Raw genomic sequence first — 14017 nt, 5'->3', positions numbered from 1 at the left:
AGACTCCAAAGGAGGGGCATAATCTATCTCTGTGCATGTGGTAGTAATGCCTCTGGGAGTTCTCACAACACAGATATAATTCCTACACAAAATTATCAGAATGAAAGGTGATTGCCTAACTCTAGCAATAATATTAACACCTGTTGAACTCTTCCAATGATTGCTAGGATTTTCAGAATGAAGAAATACTGTCACTGTGGGAGCAATGCAGAGCTGGGATTTTCTTCAGCTTATAACTCCCCCAACTGTTGTTCTTTTCACAGCTGTGGTGATGTTCCAAGGGAAGGAGAGCTCTCGCTTGATAAATCAGCCCCACTGCAGATTTTGCTGATGCAATTACTTTGCACAGACTTCTGGCATGACAGGTAAGCTGTCCGTGCATTTGCCTGGCAAGTTTGGAAGGCACTGCACGCAAGCTGTAATTATAGCTTTGCAAAAAAAAAACCCACAAAAAACCCCTCTAAGAACTGCATCTGATGAATCATTTATAGGAACACATGGCTCATCATTTCTTTCAACATACAAGATACCGTACTTCTGCGTAAAATGGTTAAAAAGCTTCATAATTAATCAACAAATTACTTGTGGAACATCAGAGACATCTGCGCATTTCAGAGTCGTAGTTAGCATTCCGAAGTGACAAAGCCATGTGTTAACATTCTGGGAAACACCTAATGAAAGCCCCTCTGGTCCTCAATTACAATTAGATAGCAGACTGGTTAAGATACAGGACTCAGGCGCACTGTTGCGACATTGCCAGTGTCAAGAGAATTTACTATTTAGTGATATTGTAGCATTAGTGATATTGGCACGGGTGGCGCTGTGGTCTAAACCACTAAGCCTAGGGCTTGCCGATCAGAAGGTCGTCGGTTTGAATCCGTGACAGGGTGAGCTCCTGTTGCTCGGTCCCTGCTCCTGCCAACCTAGCAATTCGAAAGCACACCAGGGCAAGTAGATAAATAGGTACTACTCCGGCAGGAAGGTAAACTGTGTTTCCGTGCGCTGCTCTGGTTCGCCAGAAGCGGCTTAGTCATGCTGGCCACATGACCTGGAAGCTGTACGCCGGCTCCCTCGGCCAATAAAGCGAGATGAGCGCCGCAACCCCAGAGTCAGTCACGACTGGACCTAATGGTCAGGGGTCCCTTTACCTTTAAGCTGCATAGCACCTTAGAATCATAGAGTTGGAAGAGACCACAAGGGCCATCGAGTCCAACCCCCTGCCAAGCAGGAAACACCTTAAATGTTAGCACCAAAAACCTTCATTGTGTTAACTCTTGCTATACCACCACGTGACTCATCTGTTGTGCAAATGTTTAGAGGCATTCCCTCCAGTGAAAGGGGCAGTTCCAAACTAGGTCTTTGCCCACCAGATCTGCGGCGACTCCTTTGGAGTCCCTGTGAAAGCTACAAACACTGAAACGAATTGAAAGGACCTGTTGACCCTGCATGCTATATGTGGGTTTCTACGAGGCGAGACGTAGTGATTACAGCAAGAGACTTTATGGAGAGAACAGAACAACAAGGGCAAAACAACTGCTTATATGTATTTCTAAAGGCCTAGGCCACTCCCACTCTCAACGTGATTGGCTGTCTAAACCCCCAAGCTGTGAATCTCAGTGCGTAAGAGCCAATGCCAGTAGACAAAACCTTGAAGATAGTATGTGATTGGATGTCATGCATCGAATCAGAACACGGGGGCTCAGAATCCTAGTCCAGACTCAAGCTCAGGCAAACACAGATCACTGAATATCTAACAGCCCCTATGGCATCATCAGAACCATGCCAAGGCCTCAGAACCTGTTCTATCACTCCTCAGATACTTCTATAGGGCTGTAGTTACAGCCCTATCTCTGCCAGAATATCTCAGAGATCTCTAGGTTCCTGAATAGTCCTGGGACTCAGCTATACTGCTGCAAATATAACTTTTTAAGTGCGTTTTAAGCACATTATACAAATGTGACACTAGATGGTGATTGTGAGCTTATGGGAAATTCAATATATTTTTCAAAATGCTTTTTGAAAAAAAGCATTTTCACAGCGTTTTTTTTCTATGTGTCCAGATTCCACCCTAGTTAGATGGTTGGGAGTAAACGGGACTTAGAGGCCTCTCTGCGGTGCCGCCTCCTAACCTGGAGGGGACCTTCTTTGCCATCCCCCCCCCCCACCTTGCATCGTTGAATAGAGGCGAAGAGGAGAGGATCCCGTCTGTAGGTTGTGTAGGTTGCAGAGAGGCCTCTGGGCCCTGGTTATGTCCTAATTACCTTGCAGGACCTAGAGGCTTTGCTGATTCAAAATTAATTCAGGAATAAAATTGGATTAATTTCCAGACATCCAATGGCTATCTGCTCAATTAATTTTGGTGGGGTTTTTTAATCATTTGAAATTGGATGTGGGGGCGGGGTTGATGTGTGACCATCCATCACTAATTCTCCCCATACCCAAAGTCACACCCCCCCACCTGCTGCTGCCACCACTATTCAGGATCACCAGTCTCCCCACTTTAACTTTGGGTTAATTAAAGCGCAATTAGTGTCACCCCGTCCCAGAGATTCCGTGCTAACAACCATTAGAAGCAAACTGACAAAATCATTTTTGACAGGCGAAATTATCCGCGTGTAATTCTCTTGTGGTTAAAAGCTTTCTAGTGACAGCACCCACAAAGAGTCAGACGTAGAAGGTTCTTTGGAATGTTTGAAATAGTTGTTGTTACACCAATCATCTTATTGCTTTATTCTTTCCTGAAGGTATTTGTTTTTACAATCAAGTGGTGTATAAATTTTATGAAATAAATCTGCAACATTCTCTCTCTTAGTTGTGCCGTATTTTTATGACTACAGAACACTGAGTGCTTTTGGAAGGGGGGGGGGCAGAATTTGAGTTTTAAAAGAAATAAAAACGTGTTACTATCTCACACATTCTCATTTGGGTTTACTTTAAAAGCTAAGCTGCTACAAAGCCACATGGAAAGGTCCTCAAAAGAAAGGCTGGATGTGGAATGATCAGAACAAGGGTAGTCAGTGCAGAGCCAGTGTGGTGTAGTGGTTAAGAGTGGTAGATTCATAATCTGGGGAACCGGGTTCGCGTCTCCGCTCCTCCACATGCAGCTGCTGGGTGACCTTGGACCAGTCACACCCCTTTGAAGTCTCTCAGCCTCACTCACCTCACAGAGTGTTTGTTGTGGGGGAGGAAGGGAAAGGCGAATGTTAGCCGCTTTGAGACTCCTTCGGGTAGTGCTAAAGCGGGATATCAAATCCAAACTCTCTCAGTACGCTCTGAATATTTTGGACTACAACTCTCATCAGCCCCAGTCATCATGTGCCAGTCAATCATGGTGGGAGTTTTAGTCCAAAATATCTGAAGGGCACCATGTTGAGTTGACTATTCCTTAATTAAAGAATAACATTACCACTTGGGCTCATCAATTTTTTTAAAAAACATGATTAAAATCCCACTCCAAATGTTAACAAAATTGGACATACTGCAATAAAGTTATATATTTGCCTTTATTTAACTATCTTGTTTTAGAATAAGGTGGTTGAAATGTTGTCTGGGATAACTTATATATTTTAACAGGTCTGCAGAGAGATCCTTGTTCACCTGGACCAACAATGCTCTACACACGACTGGTTTTTAATTTGTTTTACTTAAGAGCTGCTAAGGAAGAGGAAGCCAACTTACCACGTCAATTATCTGCAGCAATGACAGTTGCAGCTCCACAACGAGGGGCTGTGAGTCATTCACTACCGGCCTTTCCAAGCTGTTATAGTTCTTCAGTAACTCTCTGTAGAGCCGTCTTTGGTTTTCACCTTGCTGGGAGACTATGGGAAGAAGAAAAAAGCACGGTAAGAGAGCATCTTAATTATGACACAGTGTTTTTCAGTCTTCTGTGTGTATATCAACAGAACTAGGTTCAAATCACTGGTCAGTTCTGATACTTGGGAATGACTGGTGTCAGGAGTGGACCCAGTAATCAGAAATCACTGCTCACACCAACTTTGTCTTAGAGAAATCCTTGATATTTCCAGATGTTCTCACACACACACACACACACACACACACACACACACACACACACATTGTAACTCTGTTTTGTGGACAACAAATGTGGGTTCTGCAAGCCCTTAAGGTAGCTAAGATACTGCAAGGACAAACATCTATCACCCAGTTGTTTGAAGATCTCACTGCTCTTTCTACATCTGAATGTGTGCCTTACATTTAGATTTCATTTAGATTAGTTTTTGGACTGCCTATATTAATTTATATGTTTAAAACAGGATTCACAGAATATTTTTCTTGTTAACATCAGCTGGCATTGCCAGCATAATTTCCACGCAGGTCAGAGTCCTCTTTTTCTGGTGATTCTTACGAGGTCACCATGTTGGAGTGAGAGTGAAATAGAGATGTAATTTTAATTCTTAAAGCATAGATGACTTCAGCTTAGCAGAAAAAGACTCCATGCGACTCTTTGAAAATCCCTTTATTTGTGTGCTCAGCTCTGTCTGTTTTGCGCAAAGTTCATTAAACGAAACTACACTGTGCACTCATTTGAGGAAATAACGCACGCATCATCCTTTCTGTACTTGAGAACAAGTAAAGTGAGCATTACATTTTATTAGACTTCAACGCCGCTTAACAATTCCAAATGTTTAGCGAGGCATGTCTTATCAAGCTGTACGTTATTGCAAACTTTCTCCAGGGAATGGGGAAACATGAGAATGTTCTTCGCTATTGCTGCAGTTTGCGTAGATTTCGTGTCACCTGCTTTATGAACTGAAGGAGCTGTCACTTGTTCTCACAGTAAAGAGAAAAGCTTGTTTACGCCACCTATGGTTTTTAGCATAACAAAGGGTGTTTTGTATCTGTCTGTTTGCATCCAGATTTAATTTTTCTTAATATAATATTATGCAGATTCCTATGCAAGCAGAGCGGTTGGGTTCCTGGCAAGTCACCAAGGCAGCTGTTGGTGTCGTACATGGTTAGCCTATCTAATCAAGCTATCTGTTCTTCTTCTTGAGATATAGCCCCTGAGCAAAAGTAGATGTGGAACCAGGAAAATGTGCTGCGGGGACAAGAAAGAAACCCAAAGTAAAAAAAGGACAAAAGGACAATTACAGAGTAACAACTGAAAAGTTATACAAACAGAAATGTGCACACAAGCTCTCAAGTTCTCCAATAATGCACCACGCAGATGCAGATTCCATGCGGTGCAATCTGTGTACCATCCAATTAACACAACTCAGGGTAGAGCTACACAGATAGGTGCAGATTGTATTTTCAGCGGCTCCCACTAGCTATTATGGGATAATTTTAACAGCCTGTAATCTGGGCCAGACATGAGAAAGGGATGTCAAGGTCCACAAGAGGTATTCAGGGAGGTTGTCGAAGTGTAAACGCATTGGTGGAGCCAATCTGACACTTCTGCTGTTGTGCTTGCGCTACGACAACCTCCCTGCCACCTCAACCCTCACTTTTGGTAAGCAACAGAGATCCATTTCTGGGAAGCTAGTGGAGCGGCTCTATCTCACTTTGTGGGCAGCTTTTCTGCTTGAGGCACCTGGAAGTAAGCAGGGATGGTTGTGTCACAGACAGGGGTGCCAACTTGAATAAAATATTGGTGGAGCAAGTAAGCAGATGCACACCATTTAAATGGCAATGCCCATCAACTTTGGGGGAACCCAGCCCCTTCAAATATTTTATCGGGCAGGGTGAAGGGGCCTTGGCTCCTAGGAGTTGGTTCCTATTGTCAAGGATGGTAAATAATGATTGGCAAGTGAAGCAATGATGAGATGTTATTATAATCCACCTAAGGTGTAAATAATAAGTGTTACAAAATAGGCACCAGCCAAACTTCAAGGGTGAGAGTGGCACAACAGCCAGGGTGCCATTGGTGAAGGTCCCCCAGCAAGTCATTTATCACCTGACCTCAGTTAGCATTGACATTGCCAGGAGAGCCAGCTAACCTCAAAGTCTGAGCATGGCAATATAGAAATATTTTAAGTTACCAACCCTTTTTTACTACTGCACACACTTTGAATTTTGAGAAAGTGATATGGGCACAAGTCACAAAATAGCTACCATGGGGGCATAGCATAACACAACATGGCTACTATGTGGGTATGACATAATACAAAATCAGACAGAGAGAGCTGTCATTCCTGCTTTTCCACCCACCCTGCTCCAGACAATCTCAGACTTTCCATGTGCTGATTGTGGAGATTCCACAATATTGATTTCTCTCACATACCCAATGATGCTGTGGCTATCCAATAACAAAAGGGAATGTTCCCTAGAAAAATATACAAGGTAGACACACACTAGAGAATGGACCTTTGTGGCCAGAGGCACCATCTTGCACATAACACACATGTGACATTGTAAAGTCAGGAGATCAAGCCCAGCATGGCACAGCTGCAATGGTCAGCGGCTCCTCCTTTCTTGAGCTCAAAAGAAGCCCACGCCACACTCTGCCTCCTCCAGCCTCTCAACATTGAGGGGGGCCGAACCCCTGCCAAATGATATTGAGGGGGAACAGTCAGTGCTGGTAAGCCAGCTGGATCTGAAAAAGAATCTCTACACTACTGAGGCAACCTGGGCCTCAGTGACGGGGTCAAATCAAGGAGTACCCCCAGACAACTTACCCGATCATTCAGGTGGACTGGAACCCCATCTAGAAAAGGCTGCCTTCCTATTTCCTGGATTGGGAAACCACCAGTTCAGAGCACCTCCTTCTCTTCAGGATTCAGCTTCCTCCAACTCTTTACTGCCTCCAGTAACTGACCTTTTTATTAGTGGTAATATTGTCCTCTTCTGTCACACCATATTCTGACTATGATCTCTTCCCTAACAGAGATAGCTTTCAGGCCGGAACTCTTTAGTGCTCTTAAACTGAAACATTACTTTTCCACAATTAGCCTAGAGTGGAATTAAAATAGAGATTCCACACAGCACTTAATACAATGTTATATTACCGAGCAGTGCCTTTTCTCCATGGGCAAGATCTCTCTAGAATGGAAGGCCCATTCAGCAAATATTCTTTCTGATGTTAATTAAAACCCTGCTTGCTTTATTGGTTCCTGTTGAGTGTGGCAGTGAGATTGCTAGTGAATGTTGTGTCAATTGCCCCTTGAATAATCTCTCTTGATCACCTCAGTGTCAGTTTCTGTTTTCCCTGGAAGGAGAGGCTTTAATTACTGTTTGCCTCTCATTACTATTTTTCGTTCACTTTTATAGCAAAATGGTGCTATAAAATGAATGGGGGGGGGGAATATGGAAGGAACAGAAACTGACATTGGTGGGGCAGCACCCCATTTGTCCTAATGGACTAGCCACCACTGTTGGAAGTCCTGTGCAATGCTAAATTTTGGAAGACACTGTGCTGATGTTGTTGGTGGCAAGGAAAAATAAAATACCGTATTTTTCGCCCCATAAGACGCACTTTTTCCTCTCCAAAAATGAAGAGAAAATCGGGGTGCGTCTTATGGGGCGAATGCCTGCAAGCCTCGCGCGCCCGGCAGGAGGTCCCACCGGGTGTGCGAGGCTTGGGGCGGCAGCCTGTTGCCCGAAGCACGGGGAGCCCTCGGGAGGGCTCCCCCTGCTTCGGGCGAGTGTCTGCAAGCCTCGCGCACCCGGCAGGAGGTCCCACAGGGTGCGCGAGGCTTGGGGCGGCAGCCTGTCGCCCGAAGCACGGGGAGCCCTCGGGAGGGCTCCCCCTGCTTCGGGCGAGTGTCTGCAAGCCTCGCGCACCCGGCAGGAGGTCCCACCGGGTGCGCGAGGCTTGGGGCGGCAGCGGACTGCTTGCGCGCACCTAGAAGCTAGCACGCCCCAAGCTTCTAGGTGCACACCCACGTGAGCTCAGCACGCCCCAAGCTTCTAGGTGCACGCAAGCAGTCCGCTGCCGCCCCAAGCCTCGCGCACCCGGTGGGACCTCCTGCCGGGTGCGCGAGGCTTGGGGCGGCTGCGGACTGCTAGCTTCTAGGTGCGCGCAAGCAGTCCGCTGCCGCCCCAAGCCTCGCGCACCCGGTGGGACCTCCTGCCGGGTGCACGAGGCTTGGGGCGGCAGCGGACTGCTTGCGCGCACCTAGAAGCTTGGGGCGCGCTGAGCTCAGCACGCCCCAAGCTTCTAGGTGCACGCAAGCAGTCCGCTGCCGCCCCAAGCCTCGCGCACCCGGTGGGACCTCCTGCCGGGTGCGCGAGGCTTGGGGCGGCAGCGGACTGCTAGCTTCTAGGTGCGCGCAAGCAGTCCACTGCCGCCCCAAGCCTCGCGCACCCGGTGGGACCTCCTGCCGGGTGCGCGAGGCTTGGGGCGGCAGCGGACTGCTAGCTTCTAGGTGCGCGCAAGCAGTCCGCTGCCGCCCCAAGCCTCGCGCACCCGGTGGGACCTCCTGCCGAGTGCGCGAGGCTTGGGGCGGCAGCGGACTGCTTGCGCGCACCTAGAAGCTTGGGGCGCGCTGAGCTCAGCACGCCCCAAGCTCCTGGTATAGCGCAGCGATCCGCTAGCCCTGGGAGAGCCCCACGGCTCTCCCAGGGCTAGCGGACTGCTTGCCGGCACGCAGAAGCTTGGGGCGCGCTGACCTCAGCTTGCCCCAAGCTTCTGGATTAGCGCAGGGGTCCGCTAGCCCTGGGAGAGGCGCCCGGCTCTCCCACGCTAGCGGAGACCTTGCCGGCACGCAGAAGCTTGGGACGCGCTGAGCTCCGCATGCCCCAAGCTCCTGGTGTAGCGCAGCGCACCTGGGGGGGAAATAAAAATTTTTTCCTTTATTTCCCCCCCAAAAATCTAGGTGCGTCTTATGGGCCGGTGCGTCTTATGGGGCGAAAAATACGGTACCATAGGTATGAAAGGATGCTAAGAGTTTGGGGCAAATATTCTTTGGTGTACTTGGTGTATTTGGTGTACAAGGGACGCGGGTGGCGCTGTGGGTTAAACCACAGAGCCTAGGACTTGCCGATCAGAAGGTTGGTGGTTCGAATCCCCGTGACAGGGTGAGCTCCCGTTGCTCGGTCCCTGTTCCTGCCAACCTAGCAGCTTGAAAGCACATCAAAGTGCAAGTAGATAAATATGTACCGCTCCGGCAGGAAGGTAAACAGGGTTTCTGTGCGCTGCTCTGGTTCGCCAGAAGCGGCTTAGTCATGCTGGCCACATGACCCGGAAGCTGTACGCCGGCTCCCTTGGCCAATAAAGCGAGATGAGCACCGCAACCCCAGAGTTGTCCGTGACTGGACCTAACAGTCAGGGGTCCCTTTACCTTTTTATTCCATAATAACAATTTTACTATACACCGGCTCCCTTGGCCAATAAAGCGAGATGAGCGCTGCAACCCCAGAGTCGGTCATGACTGGACCTTTACCTTTACTCTTTGGTCAGAGAACCCCAGCAGAGATTTAAAATCACAATATATGCAGCAAAGTAAAGCATGGAAATAGAGGCTGTTAGACCTTTAAAATATGCCTTTCTAAGATCTTTCCAAAGTTCTCCTCTTCCTATAACATAGAAAAAGACCACACATTTGGGAAGTAACAAAAATTGGTTTACTTGCAAACTCTCCAAAAGGTCAGCTTCATGTGCTTTTCCATGCAACAATCAGAAAACTCAGACAGTAGAACATGGCTTAGTTACAGTGGATAAAGTTCTGAAATTATTGGTATAGGAACTCAAAAGAAGCTTGTTAGAGCCATGAGGTCTGAGTCTGGAACAACCAGCTCAGACTTCTTTACACACTGAGCTTCTCAGGTAGACTGAGGTACATTAGGCTTGATTACCGGTACTTTCCTCCCAAGGTAGGGGGGAGTAACCTAGCTAAGCCTGGCAGGACAGCCTTACTCTATGGCTTTAACTCCTTTATGCATGTTGGTTATATGAGGCTGTTACACAGATGTAACAGAAGTTAAGTCCCAATTTGCTCAGTTAGCTTTACTTCCAAGTAAGTGTGCAGAGGATTGAAGTTCCAGTACTGGAGCAATAAAGTAGCAACCCATCTATTCTCTCTTTTTTTGGAGTCTCATTCACACCCACTGAAACCACTGGAATATGAGGATAGCAAGCTTATAGCCTAAATGGCCTTCCCAACATTGCAGGACGCGTCAATTCCTTTGGCAGAGATTTGCAAGGCAGACGGCTTGCTTGGTATATTTTGCAGATTTCCGAGAACATAAAGCGTGCTACCGCCATATGCCATTTAATCCCCGCAGATATAAATGTGTCCCGTCTGCTTTCGTTCCTTAGTGCAGTCAGCATTATGGCATTTGCCAACAACAGCAAGCACTTGTATAAAATATACTTAACACCGAGTTTAGAACACAAAAAGCGGCAATATATATGCTTTCCGAAATGATACAGCTCTGATACCAGTTTCATCAGATCTCTCCAAAGTGTCTTGCTCTGTATTTCAGTATTCCTCATCTTTGGGCATCCTGTTTACTTATGGAAGCAATCTGTTTTGATACAACCTTCATACTTAGTTATTTGTTAAATCTAACATTCAGGTTCCACTGGGTGTTTATGGAGCAACAACCAACCTAATTTATTTCTGGATATTAAAGCCTCAATATTTGGCAAAGCAAAAGCTGGCCTGACTGAGAACTGATTCTCAGGTCACCTGAGGCTACTACTAAAGGCACAGGTCCAATGCAGATGGCATGGACAATAGCACAACCCCCACCCCCTGCAAAAAAGGCGGGGGGATAACACAGGATGTTATATAGAAAGAAGAAGAGTGGGAAAATGTGATGGGAATATGCTTTAGCTACTCTAGTGCAGAGTGTTGTTAACTGCCAGGAAAAAAAACTTGTGATGGAAATCAAAATGCACACCAGTATTACAATCCCTGGTACCTGAATTACCTGCAGAATAGGCTGCAATACAGAATGTGCCCGTTTTCTTTCTCCCAGGTGAATGATTACCTTCCATGAAGACTTCCAAGCTGATTAACAATATGGAAGACAGCAACTTCCCTCAGATAAAAGCTAAAATATATTAGCAATTCCTTTAGATTAGAAGTCGGGTCTTTAGCACAAGGGCAAATCCACCTTGTTCATCTGTTTCAGTTCTATCACAGCTCAACTAGCATTCAGTGTCGCCTTAAAGATTCGGAGAATTGTAGGTGGGGCCGAGTGCTGGGAATTCTCTCCTAAGGGACAGGAAACGATGATTAACAGTGCAATCCTAAAAAGAGTTCGGATTTGATATCCCGCTTTATCACTACCCTAAAGAGTCTCAAAGTGGCTAACAATCTCCTTTCCCTTCCTCCCCCACAACAAACACTCTGTGAGGTGAGTGGGGCTGAGAGACTTCAAAGAAGTGTGACTAGCCCAAGGTCACCCAGCAGCTGCATGTGGAGGAGCGGAGACGTGAACCCGGTTCACCAGATTACGAGTCCACTGCTCTTAACCTCTACACCACACTGGCTCTGCACCCACTGTGACCAAACTGGTCATGCTCCCCAAAATCTGCCTCTACCTAAGTAAGTCTCCAGTCAAGATGATAGGTAAGTCAGGGTAGATGGAGTCCAGATTCTCAAGCACATGTGTAATAAGATCCCATTGTAGGTTCTTGGCTATGACAGTGGGAGTGGGAGGGATATACACATTGAACAAGAACATTTCCTGGCTCTCTAGCACTATCTTCGTTACTAGTGATTTACAGCTAGCATTTGTCGACAGGATATGTTCACTTTTTATATGGGGAGCCACTAGGGTTAACAATCCACCTGAAGGCCTACCTTTCTTGTGGCTTTTGGTTGCCGGAACAGAAAAGGCATTAAAACCTGCAAATTCGATGTGACGTGACGACCAGGTTTCTTGTAAACAGACTATATCATGTGCGCTTATTAACTTTGTGAAATCAGCGAGACAAAGCTTAGAAAACCACCCTGCCAACCTAAGTAAGTCAGGTTAGGACTGCAGCCTTAATTACAGTAGTTTTGTATTGTTGACTGGCCCAGTTTTCTGGCATCAAGCTTATCCAGAAATAGTCAAGGTTAACCATTGTACTTAACAGAAAAGCAAAATACTGTATGATGATGTGAAGGACTGTCGGTGTGTATAAGGAACATAGCCGAAAGTTGTTACTTGCAAGCTACTATGCAAATATAAAGCTCTTTTTTCTTTCTTTCAAAGCTCCTTGCATGCATTCAGAGTTGGCTCAGTCCCAGCCTTGAGGACGGTGCCCTTTCTAAATAGTTGAGTTGGCTTCAAGACATAACAGGATACGATGCTTTGCATGCTAGTCCTCTTTTCCTCCTCCCAGGAGAAAACATGACATTTAAAGGGGACCTCCCACTCTGAAGGGGAAAGGTGGCCAAAATGAATGGCTTGCCCTCATTAGAAAATGGAGCACCGCTTTGGCACCAGCTAGGATGGAGTGATTTGGTGTTATGCGCAAGTGTACAATTTGGAGGGTGGCAGTCTCCCCTCTTCTGTTTGTTCCCCCACTCCTGTCTCACTCCATCATTGGGAAGACCCATAGCTCTGTTTACTGTGAAGTAATAACGGTAACCATAGCCAATGCCTTTGAAACACTTATTTATCTACATCTGTATTTATATCTATGCACACACATACTCAGCTGGATTGTCAATATGCACTGGAAAAGCATAAAAAGGCCCACAGGAATAGCTCTGTTGGTAGAGCACGAGACTCTTAACCCTAGGGTTGTGGGTTCAAGCTCTACATTGGGCAAAAGATTGGGCAGGGGGTTGTAATAATAATAATAATTTATTATTTATACCCTGCCCATGTGGCTGGGTTTCCCCAGCCACTCTGGGCGGCTTCCAACAAAACACTAAAATACAATAACCTATTAAACATCAAGATTGGCCTTGATGATCTTCATCATCCCTTCCAACTCCCAGGAATCTATGATTCTCTGCGATCCATAATTCAGCTTGCCAACCACAGTTAATGAAATGGCAGTTTGTGTACTGTATGGTATATCCATACCCATAGTACACTGCCTATGTAATGTAGCACAGATTAGAGCGGTGCTCTCAAAAACTTGGGTCACACTTGCGAAAAAATTGGCCTTAAGGTATTATTGGCCACTTTCACAAGTCCCGTTAAACTACAGTTTATTGGGACATACGTGAGCTGCAACATGCCCTCGGCTTTCAAGTTTCCCCTTTCTCTTCCCACACAACAAAAAGGGAAAGCTTAGCTTTCCATTAGCCGCCATGTGCAATGTCATTTGAGCCTGGACTATGGTCAACACTATTGAGGGTTAGTTTCCACTTTTGAAACCATGGTTTGAAGTTGGTATGTTTGAAATGATCCATAGTTTGTCGTACCAGATTGCATGTCAGACCACAGTTGAGGAAAAAGAAAAAGCTTCTGAACGCTGCCTCACAAAAGTGCACAAGAGAAGAGATGACACAGTTTAGTATGACTTGTGAATGTGACAAGTGTAATATATTGTCCCAAGATACATTTGTTCTGGCTGTGAAACTAATATAAGAAGGGAGAAGAAAAAAGGAGGCCAGTGATCAGTGTGTGTGTGTGTGTGTGTGTGTGTGTGTGAGAGAGAGAGAGAGAGAGAGAGAGAGAGAGATTCATACATGGAAAATTGTCCTACCATATATACTTAGGATTTTTAAAAAGCTGCCATTTGTTCTATTGTTTTTGTAACCCATTTTGGTTTTAACTCACTGAAAACTGGGGCGTATACAGCATATAGAAAACGAATAATTACAAAGTGCTTTGAGTGACTGAAGACGATAATAGGGTAAAGATCAAACCTGAGCTAATGGGAGACTGACTGATGAAGAGACTGATGTTAAAATGAATATACAGAGGGTAAAATAGGAACCGGATGTAGCAGCACGGTTTGTATCCAGGAAGCTGCAGAAAGCACCACTGATTTCTGTTGCTATTCTGAATGTTCCACTAATGAGGATAATGCTGGGACTGGCCTGGATTAAAGAGTTTTGATCCAGATCTGGCAATAATGCTCCCACTGTTCTGTTGACAGGCACTTAGGAATGAAACATCAGGCTGCAAACATACTTTATGTCCCTCTTCCAGTATAGTT

General features: G+C 45.9%; 1 protein-coding gene across 1 annotated transcript in view; it reads right to left on the bottom strand.

The window, feature by feature from the left end:
* LOC310696222 (neuronal acetylcholine receptor subunit alpha-7-like) overlaps nt 1-14017 on the bottom strand; it is a 110523-nt gene that overhangs the window by 73448 nt on the left and 23058 nt on the right. The window contains exon 2 of the mRNA XM_083481508.1: nt 3679-3818. Coding sequence (XP_083337634.1) covers nt 3679-3818 — 140 coding nt within the window. The remainder of the gene's footprint in view (nt 1-3678; nt 3819-14017) is intronic.

This window comes from Podarcis liolepis, assembly GCF_965112155.1.
Source record: "Podarcis liolepis genome assembly, chromosome: 17".
NCBI classification, from domain to species: Eukaryota; Metazoa; Chordata; class Lepidosauria; order Squamata; family Lacertidae; genus Podarcis; species Podarcis liolepis.
The sequence above is the reverse complement of the archived record's forward strand: the minus strand, read 5'-3'. Positions and strand labels throughout refer to the sequence as shown.